The sequence below is a fragment of the Aplidium turbinatum genome, chromosome 2 (assembly GCF_918807975.1).
Source record: "Aplidium turbinatum chromosome 2, kaAplTurb1.1, whole genome shotgun sequence".
Taxonomy (NCBI): Eukaryota; Metazoa; Chordata; class Ascidiacea; order Aplousobranchia; family Polyclinidae; genus Aplidium; species Aplidium turbinatum.
The window spans coordinates 15,027,532-15,047,803 of NC_137473.1; the positions used below are offsets into that span (position 1 = coordinate 15,027,532).

The window sequence follows — 20,272 nt, forward strand, 5'->3', positions numbered from 1 at the left end:
AACCAAAAGTGCAATTAAAGAGCACATCGCCTCTTGTGAAACGTGCACTGACAATGTCTCGATCGACCAATTTAAAATCATCTCTCGAGGCAGATCTGAATTTCAGACCAAGATCATGGAAGCCTAAGAATCAAACGTAATAATCCGTCTCTCAACCGGCAGTTATTCGCCTGTGGCTCATCGTTCCTATTGTGTGTGTTCTAATTGTTTGTCAAATGCCTGTAGTTTACACCTCATGTGATCTGTTTCCACCGTATAATTTACTTGTAATCATTCCTGTGTCACTCGTTCAGTTTCTGTGTTTTTCAGTCTGGAGTGTCGTTAGTATGCAGTTACAGTTATAATGCAAAGTCAAATTTACCTTACAATTTTCATTTTATTTATATTGCAGATATGTAATTCCTGATGAGGACACATGTACGTGTCGAAAACGTTTGAGTTTATTTTAATTATGTTATATTTGTGTATGTATAATACATCATGTTAAACCAGCTGAAGTTACTTTGTTTTATTTCTCTATGGTTCAACAAAGCAAACTTTCTACCAAAGCTTTACTTCTTATTGCATTCTAAATAATCCTTATTGGTAAATAAATGGATTCATTTAATGAAAAAGCACGAAAACAAAGTAGACATGAGATTATCTTTCCAAATCACGCTGCGTGCTCACTGAGGATGTCGAGCTGTCAGCACGGGTAGCTTATACTCTTAGCATTTGGTCAGTAAACGGTCAGGCCTTGGTCACTCAGCTACAAAATTAAATGAAGTTCATCATTTCCCACAATTCTAAGATAATGTGATGACCAACTCGGTTGCGATATCTGACAAGTAGAGGTAAAAGTGCTGCGAGAAATTGTTTGATATTTTAGAAAAAAAATTTTTTTGCCATTTTTAAAGTAGTGGTCGCCCAAAACTTGTCCGTTTAAAACTTACCTAAAGTTTAATTTTACACAAGATTAGATTGAGTTAAAGCAATTTGTAGTTGTGTTACTTTGCAATGAGAATGTGAATTTATGTACAAAGCGTAAATTGGATAAAGCCTACAGGTTTGTAAAACGTAGGCTATTAGGCCTACTAAGTCTTTAAAAACAAAAAAACTTAATACAATTTGGGTAGAGAGGTAACTCTTTTAAACCATAAACAGACATAACTCAGCAACAACACTACATTTAACATTATAAAAACAAAAAACAAAAAAGCGAACGTTTTCGGCTAGTCATATAGCCCTTTTCAAGCCTATAAGAAAATACATTATTAAAAGAAATGCTAAAGAATCATATAGTATCACAGCAAAAATATGGTCAAAGCTAAACATTTGAGAAACTGCCTCGCTCACACAAAATGATAACTGAAAATTACACAGCACAACGGGTCAAGTATTTCAGAGGTAAAATTAATTGATTGTTCAGACAAGGACTCAGGCAGATTACGCAAGAAAGACAGAAGCACAAGAGATAGTGGCACAAAACAAAGTGAATGCCTTGTCCTTGTCTGAACAATCAATTAATTTTACCTCTGAAATACTTGACCCGTTGTGCTGTGTAATTTTCAGTTATCATTTTGTGTGAGCGAGGCAGTTTCTCAAATGTTTAGCTTTGACCATATTTTTGCTGTGATACTATATGATTCTTTAGCATTTCTTTTAATAATGTATTTTCTTATAGGCTTGAAAAGGGCTATATGACTAGCCGAAAACGTTCGCTTTTTTGTTTTTTGTTTTTATAATGTTAAATGTAGTGTTGTTGCTGAGTTATGTCTGTTTATGGTTTAAAAAAACTTAAGAAGCTTAAATAAATTTCAGGAATATAAAGCTTCATGTTTTAAGTGTTGAAGCCGGTGATTATTTATCAGGTAATATGTTTCATGTGCAGGAGAGGTTAAATTTGCAAAAAATATAATAGTTTGATAAGCAAATAATAAAATTGCTTTAATTAGCTTGAAAATAGTTGTTTACGGGCAAGTTTTGGACGACCACTACTTAAAAAATGCAAAACTATCCCTGTTTGAAGATCAAATTATCATCATCATAGGAACATTACTGGAAAAAGCAAATGACACTAGTTGAGGTCTTTTTCTAATCTCTTACTCACTGCTGCACTTACCTCACAAGGATTGAAATCAAACGGGCTAATCCTTTGTGTCGTTGTAGTCTCCAAACAGACAGAGGACGTTTTCCATGAATTTACAAAATCAGAAAGCATAGTTTCCACAGAGCCTTGCTGTGTGGTGAAGTCGTTTTTCGTCATCTTATCGTAATTTCCGCACAATCCAGAAACTTTTTTTTTGTACTTTGGGGACAGTTGAATTTGAACTCGTGTTCCTGTGAAGATATTTGTAAAACAACAAAGCTTTTTATCAATTGTCAAAACAAACACCATTATACACTTATTTCGTATAGAAAGTAAAAGCCTATTTAATTTTAGGTTATGCTATTGATTGAGTTTTACACAGAGAATCACAGAGAATCTACACAGAGAATCTACACAGTGAATCACAGAGAATCTACACAGAGAATCTACACAGTGAAGTAATTTTAGGTTATATAACAAAAGAAACTGAAAAACAGAGCAATCGTCTATAAGTTCTATTTAGATAAAACCAACACGAGAAAAAAACTTATTTCATAAAGTAAGGTTCAGAAGACACCGCCACATAGGCTCTGTAGCGTAATCAGCCAAGGATAATAGTAGGCTGTATTACTAAAAAAATGTCGGCTCCCAGGTCGAGTGATGAGAGCGTCCGTGTGACGTTTGAATGGACGCCTGGGCAACTCTTTTCGAGAGCACACAGCTGTGCCTTGGCAAGATACCAGACATGCGTGAAGGTGGATATGAAAGTTGACTTCCTTGCCTTCCCATCCACTTGATGTCCATCTGAAGCGAGTATGGGCTTAGGCTGAATATGGCAAAAAGTCTCAAGAAAGAAACGCAACCGGTTCCAATCAGGAAGGCCATGGCTATGAAACCTTAGATAGTGGCATTTAAGAAAGCCGCTTATAAAACTTATCGACAACACATCATAGAAGAAATTTGTCCATAAAAATTCCTTGTGCCCTACATTAAAAATTAAATTTTTGTTTCACCGTAGGTTTTCTGCAAACTGTGATGTGTGTAGGTCTAGACTAATAGTAGGGTACTTCTTCTTTTACCTCCGTCCCAGAACACAAAGAGACCCATCTTCGGCCAACTGACCACAACGTATAGTCCTGCTAAGTCGATAGACATCACACTGACGTCATCACTGATGACGTGATTACCATAACGTCGTGGCATACGACCAACTTTAGCTCCGTTTACAGTAACTCTTTTACCCCAAAGAAGATGCACAAATGTCGATCCTATAAAGAAGCATAAAAATGTCGAAGTAAGTTCTCTTGTGTGACGCATGTAAATCGCTGCGTAGCCTGCCTTGCTTTATTTATGGGTTACGTCACAACGTCAGCGCCACTCAACTGATAAGACGCCAGTGCATATAAATATCCGCGTGATACCGAGATACTTATTTTAGCCCAGGGGTCCGCAATAATTTTTGGCGCGACCCAAAAACAATCGTTCGAAATCTTCGCGGCCCAAACGTTTCAGAAGCACATAATTTTGAGCAAAATATTTTGCAATTTAATATCAATTTTAATACGGTTGTCCTCGCTTAAGCCCACATCGGGACTGGACGATTTCGGGCTTATTAAGCGAGGGACAATTTTCTACCATTCATTCCTAACCTTCAGTAATTCCGGAATGAACCAAATTGGGCTTAATAAGCCGGTGGACCTATTAACCGCGGGCTTTGTCGTCGTCGTGTGAGCCTCTGGGACCGAGGGTCTATCCTTTTACCACTCCAGATTCACGATGTTCCCGGACTACACTGGAAGGCTACTAGAGAGCAGCCAGTCTTAGGTTTCATCATCCATGACGCGCAACCTTGCACTCCGTTAGGTGGCTTGAAGATGGTAGAATCATTGATGATGTGGTCTGCGGTCTGTTCCTCGGTACTACATTCACAGGAGGAGGAATAGGCCATTCCCCATTGGTGCATGGTTGAGCGGAAAAGCCCGACGCCCGTACGAAGACGGTTTAGGCGCACCCATGTTTGTCTTTGCAGTGTCAGGCTGATGGGGCATGTATCGGCGTCGGAGATGAACGAATGAAGTCTGGTGGTACTTGACTTCCATTCAAAATTCCATTTATGGTCTGCCCATTGCCCAAGTAGCTGCAGAGATGTTTTGTTCATCAGCTTCGTTGATCAGTAGTTGAGCGGCTGCCACGAATGGGTGTCTTGATTTTATTCGACAAGGGTGCTCGTTTGGGGGAGCAGAGATCTTGTGGTGGAGAAAATGTTAGGCTCCAGTGCCTGTCGGCCGAGAGACAGAGTAGCTTCTTCGCGACGAAGCTCAGCAGGTTGGGTGACTGCGAAAATGGGGAGATTGTCCAATGGTGTGAGACGCAGGCATCTGGTCACTGTGCGCAGGGCGTTGTTTTGAATGGCAGTTTCGATGTTGTGGCAGAGCACTACGGCATCAAACAGGTGCACAGTGCTCTGCTGAAGAGTAGACAAGGGCTAAGGCTGCTATACGGAAAGTGTCAGCCTCGCCCCCAGCTGGAGCCTGCGAGGCGCTTGAGTAGCGCAGCGCCGGATGTCAGTTTCTTGCGCAGTGACACCAAATGGTGGTGGTATGTGAGCGATCTGTCCATTATCACCCCAAGATATTTTGGTTCGTGGCAGAAGGACAGAGGTTTTCCATTGTTTTGAACATGTAGCTCACGATCAGCTTCCCGATTGTGTAGGTGCTGGAAAGCTGCTGCCACAGTTTTGGTTTCGCTGAGCTTCAGTCGCCAGTTCTGGAGATAAGCTGAGAGAGTTTTCATGTCCTGACTCAAAGACAAGGTGTCTTTTAGACTTTATAACCATAGGCTTAATAAGCGGAGACTACTGTACTACAATCAAAAGTATAAATTTTTTTGTACAAAATTGTAGCCTACGAAACTCAGCACATCAAAGAGTGTATGATTGTAGCCTATTTACTTTTGTCTTACAAGTTATATTGATAGTAAATTTAAACTGTTTTGCGACCCACTGTGGATGGTCTCGCGACCCAAATTTGGGTCGCGACCCACTATTTACGGACCCCTGTTTTAGCCTACTGTAGTTTCAAATCTTAAAAATTAACAAATAACTTATTTAATTAGAATTAGCAAACCAACACTAGCCCTGACAAAGCAGAGCTGCTTCGTAAAAGCTGCTTCGTACGGCTGGGTGTTTATAAAGTTTCTAAATAATCCAAACAACAACGTGAAAAACCGGCTGAATGTTTTTGTAGAACTAGTAGAAACAGTGCCGTTAAGATAATTTGGATACGGTACCAAAGAGATTCTTGGGCCTTAAATCAAGACACTTCTAAGAAAAACTCAATGCATTCATAGAACACAGGTAGTTCGTTCCCGGGCCCCTTGAAAAAATTAGGGCCCATGTCTAAGAGAACATCTTTGACTCCCTATCAACGTTATGAGCAGAAGTTTATTTTGTGTTGTTTGTAACTGTTCCCAATTAACACAGAAATGTAACCTACAGTATGCTCCAATGAGTATAATTACAGCTAAATTATTGGTAAAATATGCTTGCGTTTCTATAAACTTAGGATCAAACTTGCGCATGATTTATAGAATATTATTTGAAGTTATACTAATGGTGCAAAAGAATGTTTAAATCCAAGCGTTTTTGCATAACTTATGTCTATAACAACGTATAAATAGCCTTGTAAAAGAAAAGACACGTATATGTACTTACCGACATTTATGTAAACGGACTTTGTACACGTGACTCCCGTCAATCCACAAGGCACATTTTCGGCACTGATTTGAAACAAAGAGTTCTTTTCTCTTACCAGTGCATAGCTGCAGCTTCCCTGTAATTTAACATAAGACACGAAATTACGTTTCAAGAAATTAAATATTTGGGCTCTTCGATGTAGTAGACTCTAACGTGCCACGTTTTCCGTCTAGAATCCCCCAATCTAGGTCACACTACGTTTATGAGGGTAAAAATAAAAAAGCCCTGTTTTACAATATATTGTTCAAGATAACTTTAAGATAAGCAAGTTTTTTGTGAAAATTATCAAGGCAGAAACACACAAGTTACTTTATAGGTTACAAACATTTTGTACGCTATAGCAGTGCGCATCCTCAGTAAACAGAGCGGACCCTGCAAGTGGCGTTAGGGAAGGGCGCGATTTTAACAAAACAAATTGGTGTAATGGTCTACATAAATCCAACCTGGCAAAAATACCGTGAGTACAGTTATTTTTCTGTGTCTTAGAGGGAAAATCTCCCTAATTCCCCCTTGGGTCGGATTCGCTATTGTTTGAAACCAAGTCAACAATTCAAAGAAGTCCCTTTTCTATTAAAATAATCACCTGAAATGAATATTGTTTTCCATCAAATGTTGTGTAATGGGAATCGCCTGTTACGATGCACATGGCAGAACAGAACTTATTCGTACAATGCCACACGCTTCCATTACATGTACTGGAATAAAAAAAAACGCGTACACATAAAAATCAATCAGCTGACCATGTAAAGTTTTTAGTAGAATCATCCAGTCACTTTGACATTTTCAATCCTGGAGCTATCGATTGTGGGATCTTTATCTTCGAACGGAGAAAGTTTCTTTGGGAGCTTGATCATGGCAGTTTCGCATACTTGTAGAGGCTTTGAACCACTGAAAGATTGACAGAGAATTGTTTCCGCCAATTAAAATGTTGTTGTCATTGAATTATTCAATCCACCAAGTTCTTCTAAATGATCACTAATCCTAAATTGCGCTGCTTAATCTGCACATCTGCACATCTGGAGAGTCTAACCAGCGCTTCTGAGATCTCTAGTCATTTTCGAATTCTCTGGTTGCATTCCCAGTCGCTTCAGACCATACACTTTAGACTGGTACCGGCTGCATTGTTTGTTGTAGAAAGCATTGAGATTAAAGTACAGTAGATGCAATAATAAGTGAACATTGTAAATACAGGATCAAAAATGTACAGAAATTGAATATGAAAAGCTAGTAATAACATTACATCATAGCTATCAGGACGACAAAACGTTATAAAATATCTACATTTTTTTCGATGAATAGAATATGCCACTGACCATGTATTGCAGTCTCTGGTTATCCGTTCTCCTTTGTAAAACAGCTTTCCGGCATGTTGGCAAGGACATTCTTTTGCTGGAATACACTGATCCCCCTGACAATATATAAAGTCTTGTTTTTTGTAACAATTAATCACAAAAAGTGGAAAAATTAAGCAACATAAGTTCAGCTTATGCAAGAAAATTCGTACACTCTTGGGCCGATTTCATGTTTCAAGCATGAAGATGACGGCATGCGCCATAATCATTTCCAAAGATGGCTAAAGATATTGAATCAGTTTTTAAAAGTAATTATAGCAAGCATGAGTGCGAAGGTTACTTGTGAAGCCTCTGCTGCAGGGTGGACAGTACAAAAAACACATTTCTTTCATTCACATTGTACATTAAGCATATCGAAAAGCATTGGTAGCCCATGTGATTTTCAATAAAACTGTGACAAAAATTAGGATATATTGGTTGCCTGAGCAGGATGAAGAAAGAAGTCACAGCCATTGTCAAAAGACCCAAGGCTGAGTGATGATGGGTCTAACACGCTACCTCCTGACCTGTCGGAATGGTGAAAAAGCAATATACTTCAAAAAAAAATTAAAAAACCTATGAAAAAAAACATTGTTCGTATAGCATATAATCAATTTTCAAAAAAAAGCTCAGAAACGAATAACTTTTTAATGTAACGTGTTATTACTTATTAATCTACGCCAACTACGTCTTCACATCTGCTGAAATAATCGTGATATAAATAGCCGGCTGCAGTTCATTCCAAAAAGACAAATTGAGGCCCCTTGAGGTTTACACGAAACTTGAACTTTGTGTGAAGGAAATGATATAGCCAATAAAACATCGTTATGATTGCGTACAGTCTACAAAAATATGTTCTAGTTCTAGGCTGCAGTTATATAGGTATTGTTAAAATCTTGATCACTGGAAATTTTCGTTATCGGAAACAAGCCTAAAAATAGCCTATTTTGATCACGGTTATATTTTTTCACCCTAAATCGACTTTTTCACCCATTTTTTCTTCCGCTTTTATTATGTCTGGTTGTTGAAGATATTGATGACGTGAAGTTAAAACAAAGAAGCCAACCAAACATGTCATTTAATCCCTTGTGAAGGACGCACCCGCTTACTATCGTTGGATGTAGAGTCGGCACAGGGATGTAGCCACTGGAGAGCTTGGGGGGGGGGGGTAATTAACAAGAGCCCTTAAAATTTTATCTCCCATAAAAGTATGCATCAATATTGTTACAACGTTTTAATACCATTTTATTTCATGTGTAATAAAGTTTACACCACCATTTGCTTTTGTCCCCTAAAAGTTTCTAACTACGTCACCGCAATGGCGTACTTAAGGTGCGTCTACACGACGACTGTTTTCTTGCTTAAGCTAGCCAAACTTCTTGTTTGTTTAAGTTAATCGCAGTTTGTGCCGCTTACTTTTAAGAAAATGGGCGAGTAAGCGAGCCGTCGAGAAAAAATACGCTCCAGAGCGAAAAACTGGGCGCTTAAGTGAGTTCTCTTGCTTAGAAATGTTTTTCCCGCCAAAATCTCAGGTCTCCTCTCAGCTCAGTATCCAGACAGGGCAGGGCGGTATCGGTAAAGGATTTCGTTAAGTTTTGATCCCAACCAGTTCTTATTAATGTTGCGGCTGAACTGGCGGTGACCGTACTCAAAATACCCCATAGATAGCACAATATTTTCCAATTTCAAATCCAAAACAGGATCTCAGCAGAAAACCATTGCCATTGTACACCGGGTAATAAAAATAGCGGAGGAATGATCTTGCTGGTTGTTACCAGTCACCCACGCTGACACGAAATTCTGTTTCCAACATTTCAACCTCACTGAGGTGTCTGAATGCTTCAATAAGCAGTAAATTGCGGGTTTGCATCTTTCGCTTTTTGCAGCATTTTTTACACAACTTCTGGGAAGCTATGACTGAAAGACTGCAACAACTTCAAATGCCAGCTTGCACCAACTAGTTAAAGAACAGTCAGTTGCTTGGTCTACTCTGCTGTACTTTAGCGCGAACTGCTATGCTTTGGCGCGAACTTTTTAAAACGTGACGTCATTGGGGATTAGATAATCACGTGACCGCGATTCAAGCGAGCAAAATCTTCGTCGAGATTGCCAGTGTAGACGAAACGAGCTAAATCACTAACTTAAGCAAGAATTTCTAAGCAAGAACACTTTCTCGTGTAGACGCACCTTTACGAGCTTCGTGCAGGTGCATCGCAGACGACACTGTGTTGATGACATAACAATACCAATGTTGAATACTTAAATTAACAGGAAAACTTGATTGGCATATCATTTCATTAAAGGGGCAGGGAAGCTAAATATTTGCTTTGACGTTTCCGTTTCAGAGGCGAAAAAATGTTTTATATTAAAAATCCCTCTTAACAAGCACAAGCAATGGCAACGCAATCAGCCAATCACGAAGCACGTTTAGTAGTCACTAGTCAGTGAGCTAGGTATCCCATTGAAAACATAGCAACATGTACTGGCTGGATTTCAAATGAAAAATAATGTTACTTTAGGCCTGTAGTAATCTTGCAATTGAGTCAGTTGTTTAGTCGATAGTTGATTTTAAATTGGCTCGTGCTGCACATTTAAATAATAATATAATCATTCGCTATCTCCGCTTGCAGCAGATTGCGCATCAACATGGGTTACTTGACAGGGTTCCATGTGATTTTGTGCTGTGCTGCATATGCTGTATATCAAATACATTTGATATAATTTGCTCTACTTGGCTTTATTACTTAGCATTGAGCATTTTGTTGTAATTTTGATAGTAGTTATGGTTTTCTATATACTGATACAGTGCTATGGAAACATACAAACAACTAGCAAAGTGTTGCTCTTTTACATCATTACTACGTGGCTAGAAATAGAAACAATGTCAAAACAGGCAAGATGAAGCTCCACATGAAATTTGCTGTAAGTCTTAATTGCGCTTTTGAAAAATTTTTCATCTTGTCGATCAAAGAAGATATCTCAACTGTGTCCACAGCAGTTTATTTACTTAAACATGACTTCAGCGACGCCTTGTTGAAATAAAATCTAAAACTGAGATCAGACTGAAGAGCTAGACAGCAAAGCAAAACCTATGAAAACAAATTATATTACATCTGAATTGTTCAGGGAGACATTGCAAGACTGATAGCTTAAAAGATTGGTTGAATTGGTAATATTGAGCCGTTGCTGCGCGGAAAGGTTGCAAATAAGCATACAAATTAAAATAATGGAAATAGTTTAGCCTACTGTTTCAAGATGGCTTGAATGCTTTGGGAAAAATTGGCAATTATTGAAATAAAAATCTTCAGAAATGCTTTATAAACCACATTGAAACTGCGTCCAACCGTCACAACTGAATTACTGAATGCATAAGTCGTAAATTTACTATGAAATTAGATTACTTCTTAAAAAATGTTCACGTAACCATATCAAACAAATCTTTTAATTGCATTGATTTCATATCGGTGGTTTTAAAAGTGCCTAAAACGCTTGTTTCGTCTGTTGAAAAGGCCCTTTTGATGTAATGTTTGATTTGTTTTGAGAAATAAACAAATACATTCTCGCAACGTAAAAATATTAGTTATAACATGAAACGATTTAAAAGTCTCTGTCCCAATAGTTGAACATCACTTTTTCCCAGCGGTCTAAGATATTCATTTTGTACATTAATATGCGTCACAGTGTCTACAAGTTGTATATTAAGGATAGGCCGTTCTGTCATTGACGCAAATACAAACACACGAACTACTTGAGTTCAGCCAAGTAGGCTACTCATAACCGCTTAAATCAAATTTCTTCTCAAACCCTTTTTCATCTTAGCAAAGTTAAAGCTATGCACATAAGAGATGAACTAGAAGGCCTTGACATTTTTGTCATGGTTTTTTCTAGTGTTTGATTTTTCCACTGTGAAAAAAATGCACTTTTTAATGGAATTCACAAGGAAGAAGAATTGCACAGCAGAGTGTTTCAAGTGGAATTAGAAGACCAAGTTCAATGTTTCAGCTTAAAAGAAAAAAAAGCACTTGTTTTCGTGCTTTCACAGCAATCGCTAAAACTGTAACAAACTTCAAGCATTAACTAAAGTTTAAGCCAAGTTACAGATAAAACAAATGCCTGGAGCCTTATCTAAGTTCAGTGGCGATAAATAGCAAATCGTAAATTATATGGTCAATGCAACGATCTTGTGCGAAGTAAACCTAACAAAAAGGTGCAATTTACAGCATGCAGAAAATTCATCTATCAAATGACAACTAGGCCTACACAATCATCTCAACCGGTCTTATTTGGTGCACGGAGTATGCCATGTAAGCAAGATAGTATCGGATATGCAAATCAAAAACAAAAAAAATGTTAGTTTTAATGTTTAGACTACCGTAAAATGAAGTTAGATCTGAAGAATCAAAGTTGGAGACAAAGCTGAGCATTAGTGACAAAGCAGACTAAAAGTATTACAGAGACTAAATTATATTGTAAGAATGGTTGAAGAGCTCAAGAGTAAAATGGTTGTCTGAATTATCACAATTTTACAGTCTTTAAAAGTTTGTTGGCGTAAACAAGTAGAGATTGAAGGTTAAAACCACTCATCAAGATTGATATTAATATTTTATTACTTTATTTTTTGTAAGGGATTTCTTATACAAGTTATCGTATAGCTTTCTTTTTTTTTTTTTTTTTTTATCAGTGCAACGCAACTCGAAGGGAGGACAATTTTGTACCAGGGAGGTATTCAAGGGAGGGGGCTGGTGGTCAAAACCCTCCGTGGAGCTTGATATCTAAGTGTTTTATTGCTTTATTGCTCATAATAGTTTTTTTACTCAAGTTGCCAGGGTAACAAAGACATGTTTATGTTGTCGCATTGCAACATAGTCCAGTCTTGAACAATCCTCTTCAAATCTAACTTGTATTTTGTTGTTGTCAATCGAAGGAATTCGTTCATATCATTCGCAGTCACAGGCAGATGTTGACTTAAACATTGACAGTACCTGAAATGTATCCAGTTTGATATTGAAACATTTTTTGTGATGTCATTGTGATTGTGATGTCATAACATTGTGATGTCATAAACATTGTGATGTCATATCATTCGCAGTCACAGGCAGATGTTGACTTAAACATTGACAGGACCTGAAATGCATCCAGTTTGATATTGAAACATTTTTCCGTTGGCACATTTTTCCATAACTCCATGATCCCTTCCTTCAATTAAAATAGGTTTCAGTTGGTCCTCTTTACAAAAACCAATCATGTACAGCTCAACCGTAACCTCATTTGAGACAGGCGAGACTTTCTAACAGTCCGTCACAGAATTACATGGGTGGACGGAGAACGTAATTTGTGGCCTTTTCTGTTGCACTGTAGATCACAAAACCGGAGCACAGAGCGTTCTAGGATTTCACTTTGCTTATTCAGAGCGATGCTAGTGATTTTAAGAGGAAAAATGTGTTAAATTTCCGTTTTTACATGTATGTTGAGGAGCTTTTGCCGACAAACGCAAACACGTTGTGCATTGGATCGGAAGGTAGGCAATTTTTTAATTACCCTGCAAATTCAAGTTTAATCTGTCGGTGAGGTACAGCATGAAGACCAAAAAGGCCAGATCCATAATCCATTCAAGATTCGAGAACTCCGGATAATTTTTGTTCTTTTCTTCCATAAACGGTTTTAAGAAATCTAAACCAGAAAAGAAGCGAGAAAGTACGCGGTATTTGGCTTTTTCACAACCGTCTTAGCGGTCACAGTACAGTGTCAGCTCATCTGGAGACATTGGTCAAGCTCAGTGATGAGATTGTTAAATTGGCAGTGCTTAAGCGCATGTGTTCGAATGTAATTGATTTCCATCACAGATTTCATGACGTTGTCCAAGTTCAATTTTTGAACACAAATTGTTGCATGTGAACCTTTTAGCAAATTGGTGATGCAACAGAAATCGACTTAAGAGAGTAATGCTGAGAGTAAAAGCCATATAAAATTAGGAAAAGAGGCGAATGCAACTCGCGAGCCGTGGCTTGGCCAGGATTGGGCTAAAGCCATCAATGTTCAGCTTAATTTTCAAAAAATGCCTCCTACTTCGAAACAAAGCCATGATAAAGGAATTTAGTATCAAAACAAAACGAGATTTTGTTTGAAACTACTTCAGTTATTTGCAGACTATTCTTTTGTAGTCAGTTGAGATCAGTAGACCTAATCTATCTTATACTTGCAGGTTTCTGCAAACAGTGGGTGACTTTCGTTTGATAAAATTGTAAAACGGATAAAATTGTGACACAAAATGAATTTTTTCAAATCAGCCAAGTACAAGATGGGTGGGAGCAGCAGCAGCTCAAAGAGCAAAGCAGAGACAAAGCCTCAACAGGCGGAACATTTTCACAAGATTGACACACCAGCTACCCTTGACAATGGCAAAGCTAAAAAAGGTATTATTGGTTTTAATGCTTTGTCTTGCGCCTGCTTTGACATCTTAACGCTGTGTACTTTACACATGACTATATTTTGCCTTTATGTGTACTTTGAATTTATACTTATAGTTTGTCAAGTGTTTCCCAGAATTTGAACACCATTTTATTTTGCACTAAAAGTTATTTCACAAGTTTTAAGAAACGATGATTAAAAAAGAAACATGAAATGCGTTAGTTTGTGAGCAATAGACTTAAATAAATAGCATTGGATTCTGTGGTTGTAAACTACACGCTTGAGGATGTTTTCTATTGCGTTATTTTATGCCATGTTTAACAGTTCTCTTGCAGCGTCTGTGCATCAGCAGAAGCACAGGTAGAATAGGCCTGTTTACCTTCGAAATCTCTCTATTACGTTACTGTACATCTGTAGGCTAATATGTTTTGTGGTTCAACAGATTAACGCTGATATGATATAACGTAAGTTACTATACTCCTGCAACTCCTACATGATACTGTATGCATTGTCTGCATGTAATTATAAATGATCCTTCAGTGTAGTGCGAATTTTACGTAATAGGTAGGCTACTAAATTCTACAACACACTTAAGCCAATGTATAAGACTTCATTATTTTTTAGGCAAAGCTCCTCCACAACCAAGCGACGACGAGGCTCCCGTTTGCTTCCGTATCAACAACAACACATCTTTCTCATGGAAATTGAAAGAAACTGAAGTTAAAAACGCATTTCCAGCAGAGATACAGGCAAATGAAAGTCAGCTTATCAGCTTGAAAAAGGGACAAGCTGCTATGCAAGCCACCTATACAGTAGATGCAGTAGACAAGGATGGAGAACCTAAATCATGTGAGCTTCAGTTTAAACTGGCATGCAACGAGAACAATTATGAACTGATTGTGGACTGGATGTCTTTGGCCACGTTGGATGGAATTCAATTTAAACCGGATTCAACCAGTTCTAACCAGCCGATCAAACTGAGCAAAGATGAAATTGTAATTGAGGCTGAATGTAAGTAGTGAATCGTACTGATGCCAACTTGACAACAAAGCAACCAACGCCCATTTAACAGATCCATACAGGACAACTAAGAAGGGTGTATGATGAATATACTGTTTTCTTTTTGTTAAACATTGATCACATTCCACAAGCTGGGCCAATAAATCATTGCTAGGTTTATGCTAAATATGTTACAATTAAAGGAATGCAAAAGCAAGATACAAGTATTTTCACTCTCTTTGTTGCCACGGCAAAAATACATTGAACAACAAAGCAGAGACCAATCTTCATTTTATCTGTCAACTTGTAGTAGGGTACTTTCCAGTGGTCTACTTTTTTAATTTTGAAACCAAGAATAATTTAACCAGTCGCCTGAACGAACAAAAGTGTAATATTTTCTTGCTATTTGATAAAACTATGTAGTTTGAAACCATTGCGAAGATAGTAAGATTTTTGTGATGCACATATATTGGTTTTAGAAAGTAGGCTATTTCATGTATAGTTATAAAAATTCAGATAATATGAAACCAAGGAACTTTCAGAACTTTCTTTTCATAAAAACGTTTTGCTACATGTTATGTATAAGATACTTTTGATTGTATTATTTTACTCACAGAATGCTGCATTAAGCATTCCTTGTTGGATCAACTTGTCTGTGAAGACTAATCTTTGTTGTCGTTCAGAAAAGTCAATGTCAGTCATCATTTCCTGTTTTTGCTGTGTTTTGAACCTTTTTTGAAGTCAACATTGAAGATTGTTGACATTACTTTTATGTAAAGCGGTATGTCTGTAGAAAGGCAACTTTCTCCATGTAGGCTACAGCTTGCGAAAGGCGTTTCCCTTGTTCTTGATATTTTTCAACTAGCAAAATATATTTTTAAAGTTGGTACAACGTCTGCAAACGATAAATCAACGTTGACGGCTAATTTACTGAATGAAATAATTCCTTGCCAAACTACATTCATCTCTTTGAGTCACGCTGCAACCTCTTAACTGATTGGCAAAACCTCCGTTTTTAAATTTACAATGGTTTACAATGCAGGTTGTTACATTCCTGCCATATTTGATTGAAGTCAGCGGCCGTTTGTTTTGTACGAAACGATTTTAATTTAGGCAAAACAATAAAAAGCTTCAGATAATGCGATCTGAACTGAATCAAGTGAAAGCAAGATACCGTGTAACAAAGATAATTGTTGATTGCCAATTGCCAGCATTGGAGACGAAGTTGGATTTTTTTGCCTGTTGATACTTTTAAAGCACAAATATTTACGATTCACTCGGCGCAGTTGTTAATTTTGTGTGCTTTTACGGCTTTATTTTTCAAGTAGTCATTCTTACATTTAAAACTACGTTTTTCGTTTCAAGACAGGGGATAAGAAAGGTATCCGTTATAGTTTATAAACAAGCAGCATTTTCGTTTATGGTTTGGGTTCGAAGTCCAACTGGAGGTTGGAGTCATCAATATCTCAGAAAACCTTGAAGCAGGAGTGGGGTTTGGAGTCACAAGCCTCGGAGTAGGCGTGAAACCTGATTCCGTCCCTCTCTGGTATAAAGGCAAAGACAAAACCAACTAGCTTACAAAAGTTATTATTTTTATAATGTCGTCGAACATTGAAATATTGTAGAAATAGTAACTTTTACCTGGTAAGAATCCACTTACCGCGAAACGTATTAGAAACATAGCCTGAAGATTTCGCATCTCCTATTTAGCAAAAGCACCAAAAAAATATTCACAAAAATTTTGACTTTATTCCTATTTCAACAAAAGTGAGACCAGCTTCAGCCTGTCGAACCTAGGGCTGGTCGAAACAGGATTTCGAAATTTAATTTCATATCATAATATTTTCGAAATCCGTTTGTTTCTAACAGTTGTTTGAAACAAACTTTAGTTGGTCAAAGTGAAACACTTTGAAATAACATTTTGTGGACTGTCAGATGAACCACAGACATCAGACATGTTTTCTACGTTGTAACAAGGACAGCATATTTGTTAACAAGATGTCTTCCATTTAAAATACAAGGAGTCTTCTTTCAGTCATGTTGTTTCTCGAGCACATATTTCTTGCTGACGTAAGGAGATTAACTGTTATGACGATAGCACATTAATCTGTACAAGTATGAACGGCGCCAGCAGCTACTTTGAAATGCACGTAAACTGTGTGGTTTAGACCAACTCGCAAATCCGATTTACGTGAATTTCAGAGAGAAGTTTAAAGAACGGTACTATCAATTTTTGTTTATCGAGCGCTGCAATTCTTTCGTCACTTCAACAGACGAGAAATACGTCGGAATTGCAAGGAATAAGCCTAGGTGCTAGAATAGAATGACTAAAAATGTTATAAAGCGTAAAATTCAGTTAACATGTAATTATTTTATCTTTCTGATCATTAACGATCTTTCAAAACCTATTTACTTGTTGCAAAAGATCATTCGGGCAAATGCAACTTTCAAAGCTGAACTCCTCTTCACATTCGCCTTTGTCTTTCAGCAGAGCAAGGTGATCGGTATTGTCGCATGTTTTTTGGTCACATTGTGTCATGTTGCGGCTGAAAATCATATTGTTTGGACACCGCACGGTAGCGCCACACGCTTTCGATGAGCAGTTCCATCGTCCGGCTGAACATTCGCTGCGTCAATTTCACGTTGATTAGACATTGCTCAGTGACTGTACAGCATTAACGCAATTCTTCTTACATGATTACACAAACAGTTCTCATGTACAGTACTGTGTGCATCAAGAAACACTCAGCATTGCCATGATGTGGCACACTAGTGGACATATCCTACTCGCAAGCAATCCATACCATTTGGATTATACAATATTTTGTCAAAACACAGGCATTTGTTTCCAGTCTTTGCCATGTTTTGATAGAAATGTCATCTAAATAATACCATTTATTTATTTTATATGCTTTGAAATGATTATGATATACTCATGTCGGTTGCGTAGTCGAGTGGCGAGAACCCTGGTTCGACGTTCGAAAGGGCGCGGTTTCGTCACCGCTCAAGAAAATGTGGCTGTGTCTTTAAAAAGACACTAAGTGACATGCCTGAAAGGGGACACAAAAATGGGCTTCCTTGTCGTTCCGTCCACTTAATCTAATTTTTCAATTACCGGATGTAAAGCCTAAATAAGCAAAAAAAAGAGTACAAGATATAATAGAGTGGTGTAGCTGATGTAGAGTATAGAGTGGTGTAGCTGATAGAGTGGTGTAGCTGATAGAGTGGTGTAGTGGTGTAGAGTGGTGTACAAAGATGAAACTTACCAAGATATGCAGCCGGTTTTGATTTGACTTTTGGCAGAAAAAACGTTTTCTCCGTTGTAACAAGGACAGTGTATTTCATCAACGCAAGTCAAGGTGGAACCGAAAACGTCAAATTCTTTGGTACCACCTGAGATTGGAAAAAGAAATGGTCATAATATAATGCGCGTGTCCCTATCTCAGTCAACGAATTACTAAACCAGGCCATTAAGTTACTACAAGGAAAGGTTAAACGAAATTGATTGTTTGCTATTAACGTTTTAAATCAAGAATTGAAAAATTAAAACCAAGGCTGTGAAGTCGGAGTCGTGGAGCCGGAGAGATTTTGACGTGTCCGGTGTCGGAATCGGCTAGTTATAAACCGAGGAGTCGGAAAGTATATTTTTCGCCAGACTCCACACAGTCCACAGCCCTAATTTTAAATCCCTAAAAGAATCTTAGAAAGAAGGCGGACGCTTTTTATCGAAATTGTTTTTTTTAAACTTGCTGTTCGATTCAAAAAATTTAGGAAACTGTGATTTTATAAGCTAATAGGCTAGCCTACTTACTAGTTACTAGCTGGCTGGTTTCAGTGAAGTCTAGTGATCCAGTTTCTCTCAGTCTCTTTCCGTTCGAGCATGCACATCCAGGAAAACATTTCACATTGTGGTCAATGTCAGGTGACAAAGTTAAGTTGTGATAACTTGGCAACGGACGGTTTAAATCAGAACACAAAGTGGAAGCCAGAGGAAGGCATTCAGAAAAGCGAAGGTTAAGTGGACAATGCAAATCTGAAAACACACTTTGAAATACAGCATCGGTACCAGTGGCGTATATTCAGGGTGTGCAAGGTGTGCACTGCACACCCCAAGAAATCCAGAAAAAAAGAAAATTTCCATCGGTTGTCGATGTTCTTTACTTTTCTGATATTCTAACATCTTGCTGCATGCTGATTGCTTTCTTTTCAATTGCAAAACTCGTCCCCTTCTAATTTTAATACTCCAACGTTTGAGGTCATTGCCTTTAATTTTTTTCGGTCATTACCTTTAAGCTGGGTGTGCACTGACCACAGACATGTCTATGGCACTGACAGTCTATGACTGACACCTTGGCGAGTGCTATTTAAAATAAACAATTAAGAAAAATGACGTCACAAGGCAGCTAAAACAGCAATGGTTTTAGTTCAGCTAGGGTGTGCACTCGCTGATTTGCACACCTTGGCGCGTCATTGGGGGAATCCCAGGCAATAGCAAGTTTTAGCTTGTTGGATTAGACTTAGAGTTTGAGCTATGGTTTGAGGTGATCAGAGTTGGAAACAAGATAAGATAAAATGTTTTTTATGCTCCAAGTGCCAGTAAATTAGGACTAGCTTGTCTGAATCTGCAACAAAGCTTATGGCAACAGCCAATATCATTGATGCACCATTCTAAAACAACATATCTAATCGTTTTGTAATTGGAGTGTTTGTATGTTACTGGTATTGTACCGTACCTTATTGCTGAAACACCTTAATTATGTAGCAAGTGCCAGCTGACTCAAAGTCGCTTTCTGTGTCTCCTGGTTTGTCTCACATTAATTATTGCCTATGTTTGGTTCGTCTTGGGTGTACCACCGGTACGGTATATAATATATATATTAAAATGTGAAGCCAATGAACAAAATGATACCGGTAGGCTACTGATAATAAAAAAATTGGCTAGTGGCTAAAGCTGCGTTTATACTACATGCGTTTTTACTGCGACAAATCGCATCGCTCGATACATTCCACGCGAGTGTATTGGAGCGCTTAGACTGCGTGCGTCTTGTCTGCGGTGACGTGCGGTTTGGCGCAGACATTTGGATGGGCTTTGACGTACCGTAACGCAATGCATCCTAGTATACGTCAGTCTAAGGTAGCCTATGTTTGTGAAAAGACGTCAAAGTAAGCTACTTTGATGTGAGGTAATGGCAGAAAAATAGCTTTCTACTGCAAAAGTAAGTTATTAGGCAGATTTTAGCCAGAAATAAAGGCCTTTTGCAAATGTTTTATTGTATTTTTAGTCAAAGTGGATGCCTCCTAGAATTCAAGGCAATTTTGTTTGCCAAACTTAACTCTTGTTTCATTCATCTAGCTCTACGCCATAGTTTGAACTGCATTTTTTTAAATGCATTGTTAGCTTTCAAGCCAGTGATGATTTTGCAGCAATCTTGATCACCATCTTTACTGTGGCAAGCCTAGGAAATTTACCGGTACCAGTAGGTATGTACAAAATGAAAATCAATCAATCATTGGTTTATTTTTTGGTATTACAGTATATGTACTGAACTGAGAGAGGAAGGAAGCAAAAGATCTTATATGAGGTCAGCTTCCATCCTGTTAATATGTTACAGGAGATGTTACCAATAAAAATTAGTTTAAAAAAAAGAAGTTTGATGCATACCGGTACTGTTTAATACATAGGTAGCCTACCGTACTTGAATATCAAGTGAG

General features: G+C 37.9%; 2 protein-coding genes across 3 annotated transcripts in view; one reads left to right on the plus strand and one right to left on the minus strand.

The window, feature by feature from the left end:
• Positions 1 to 20,272, minus strand: part of LOC145788351 (SCO-spondin-like) — an 89,993-nt gene that overhangs the window by 54,176 nt on the left and 15,545 nt on the right. Inside the window, exons 17-24 of the mRNA XM_082600127.1 lie at positions 18,372 to 18,593; positions 17,827 to 17,953; positions 16,974 to 17,187; positions 7,136 to 7,230; positions 6,406 to 6,517; positions 5,781 to 5,898; positions 3,148 to 3,336; positions 2,102 to 2,319 (exon numbers count right to left, since the gene is read on the minus strand). Of these exons, the coding sequence (XP_082456253.1) occupies positions 2,102 to 2,319; positions 3,148 to 3,336; positions 5,781 to 5,898; positions 6,406 to 6,517; positions 7,136 to 7,230; positions 16,974 to 17,187; positions 17,827 to 17,953; positions 18,372 to 18,593 (1,295 nt within the window). The remainder of the gene's footprint in view (positions 1 to 2,101; positions 2,320 to 3,147; positions 3,337 to 5,780; positions 5,899 to 6,405; positions 6,518 to 7,135; positions 7,231 to 16,973; positions 17,188 to 17,826; positions 17,954 to 18,371; positions 18,594 to 20,272) is intronic.
• On the plus strand, positions 12,543 to 16,594 carry LOC145788189 (uncharacterized). Of its 2 annotated transcripts, none has more exons than XM_082599876.1 (3): positions 12,543 to 12,671; positions 13,356 to 13,566; positions 14,186 to 16,594. In XM_082599876.1, the coding sequence occupies exons 2-3, from the start codon at positions 13,422 to 13,424 to the stop codon at positions 14,578 to 14,580; spliced, it is 540 nt and encodes a 179-aa protein (XP_082456002.1). In that variant the 5' UTR covers positions 12,543 to 12,671; positions 13,356 to 13,421; the 3' UTR covers positions 14,581 to 16,594. The 2 variants fall into 2 exon arrangements, with proteins under 2 accessions (XP_082456002.1, XP_082456003.1); XM_082599877.1 differs by lacking the exon at positions 12,543 to 12,671 and adding an exon at positions 12,780 to 12,847.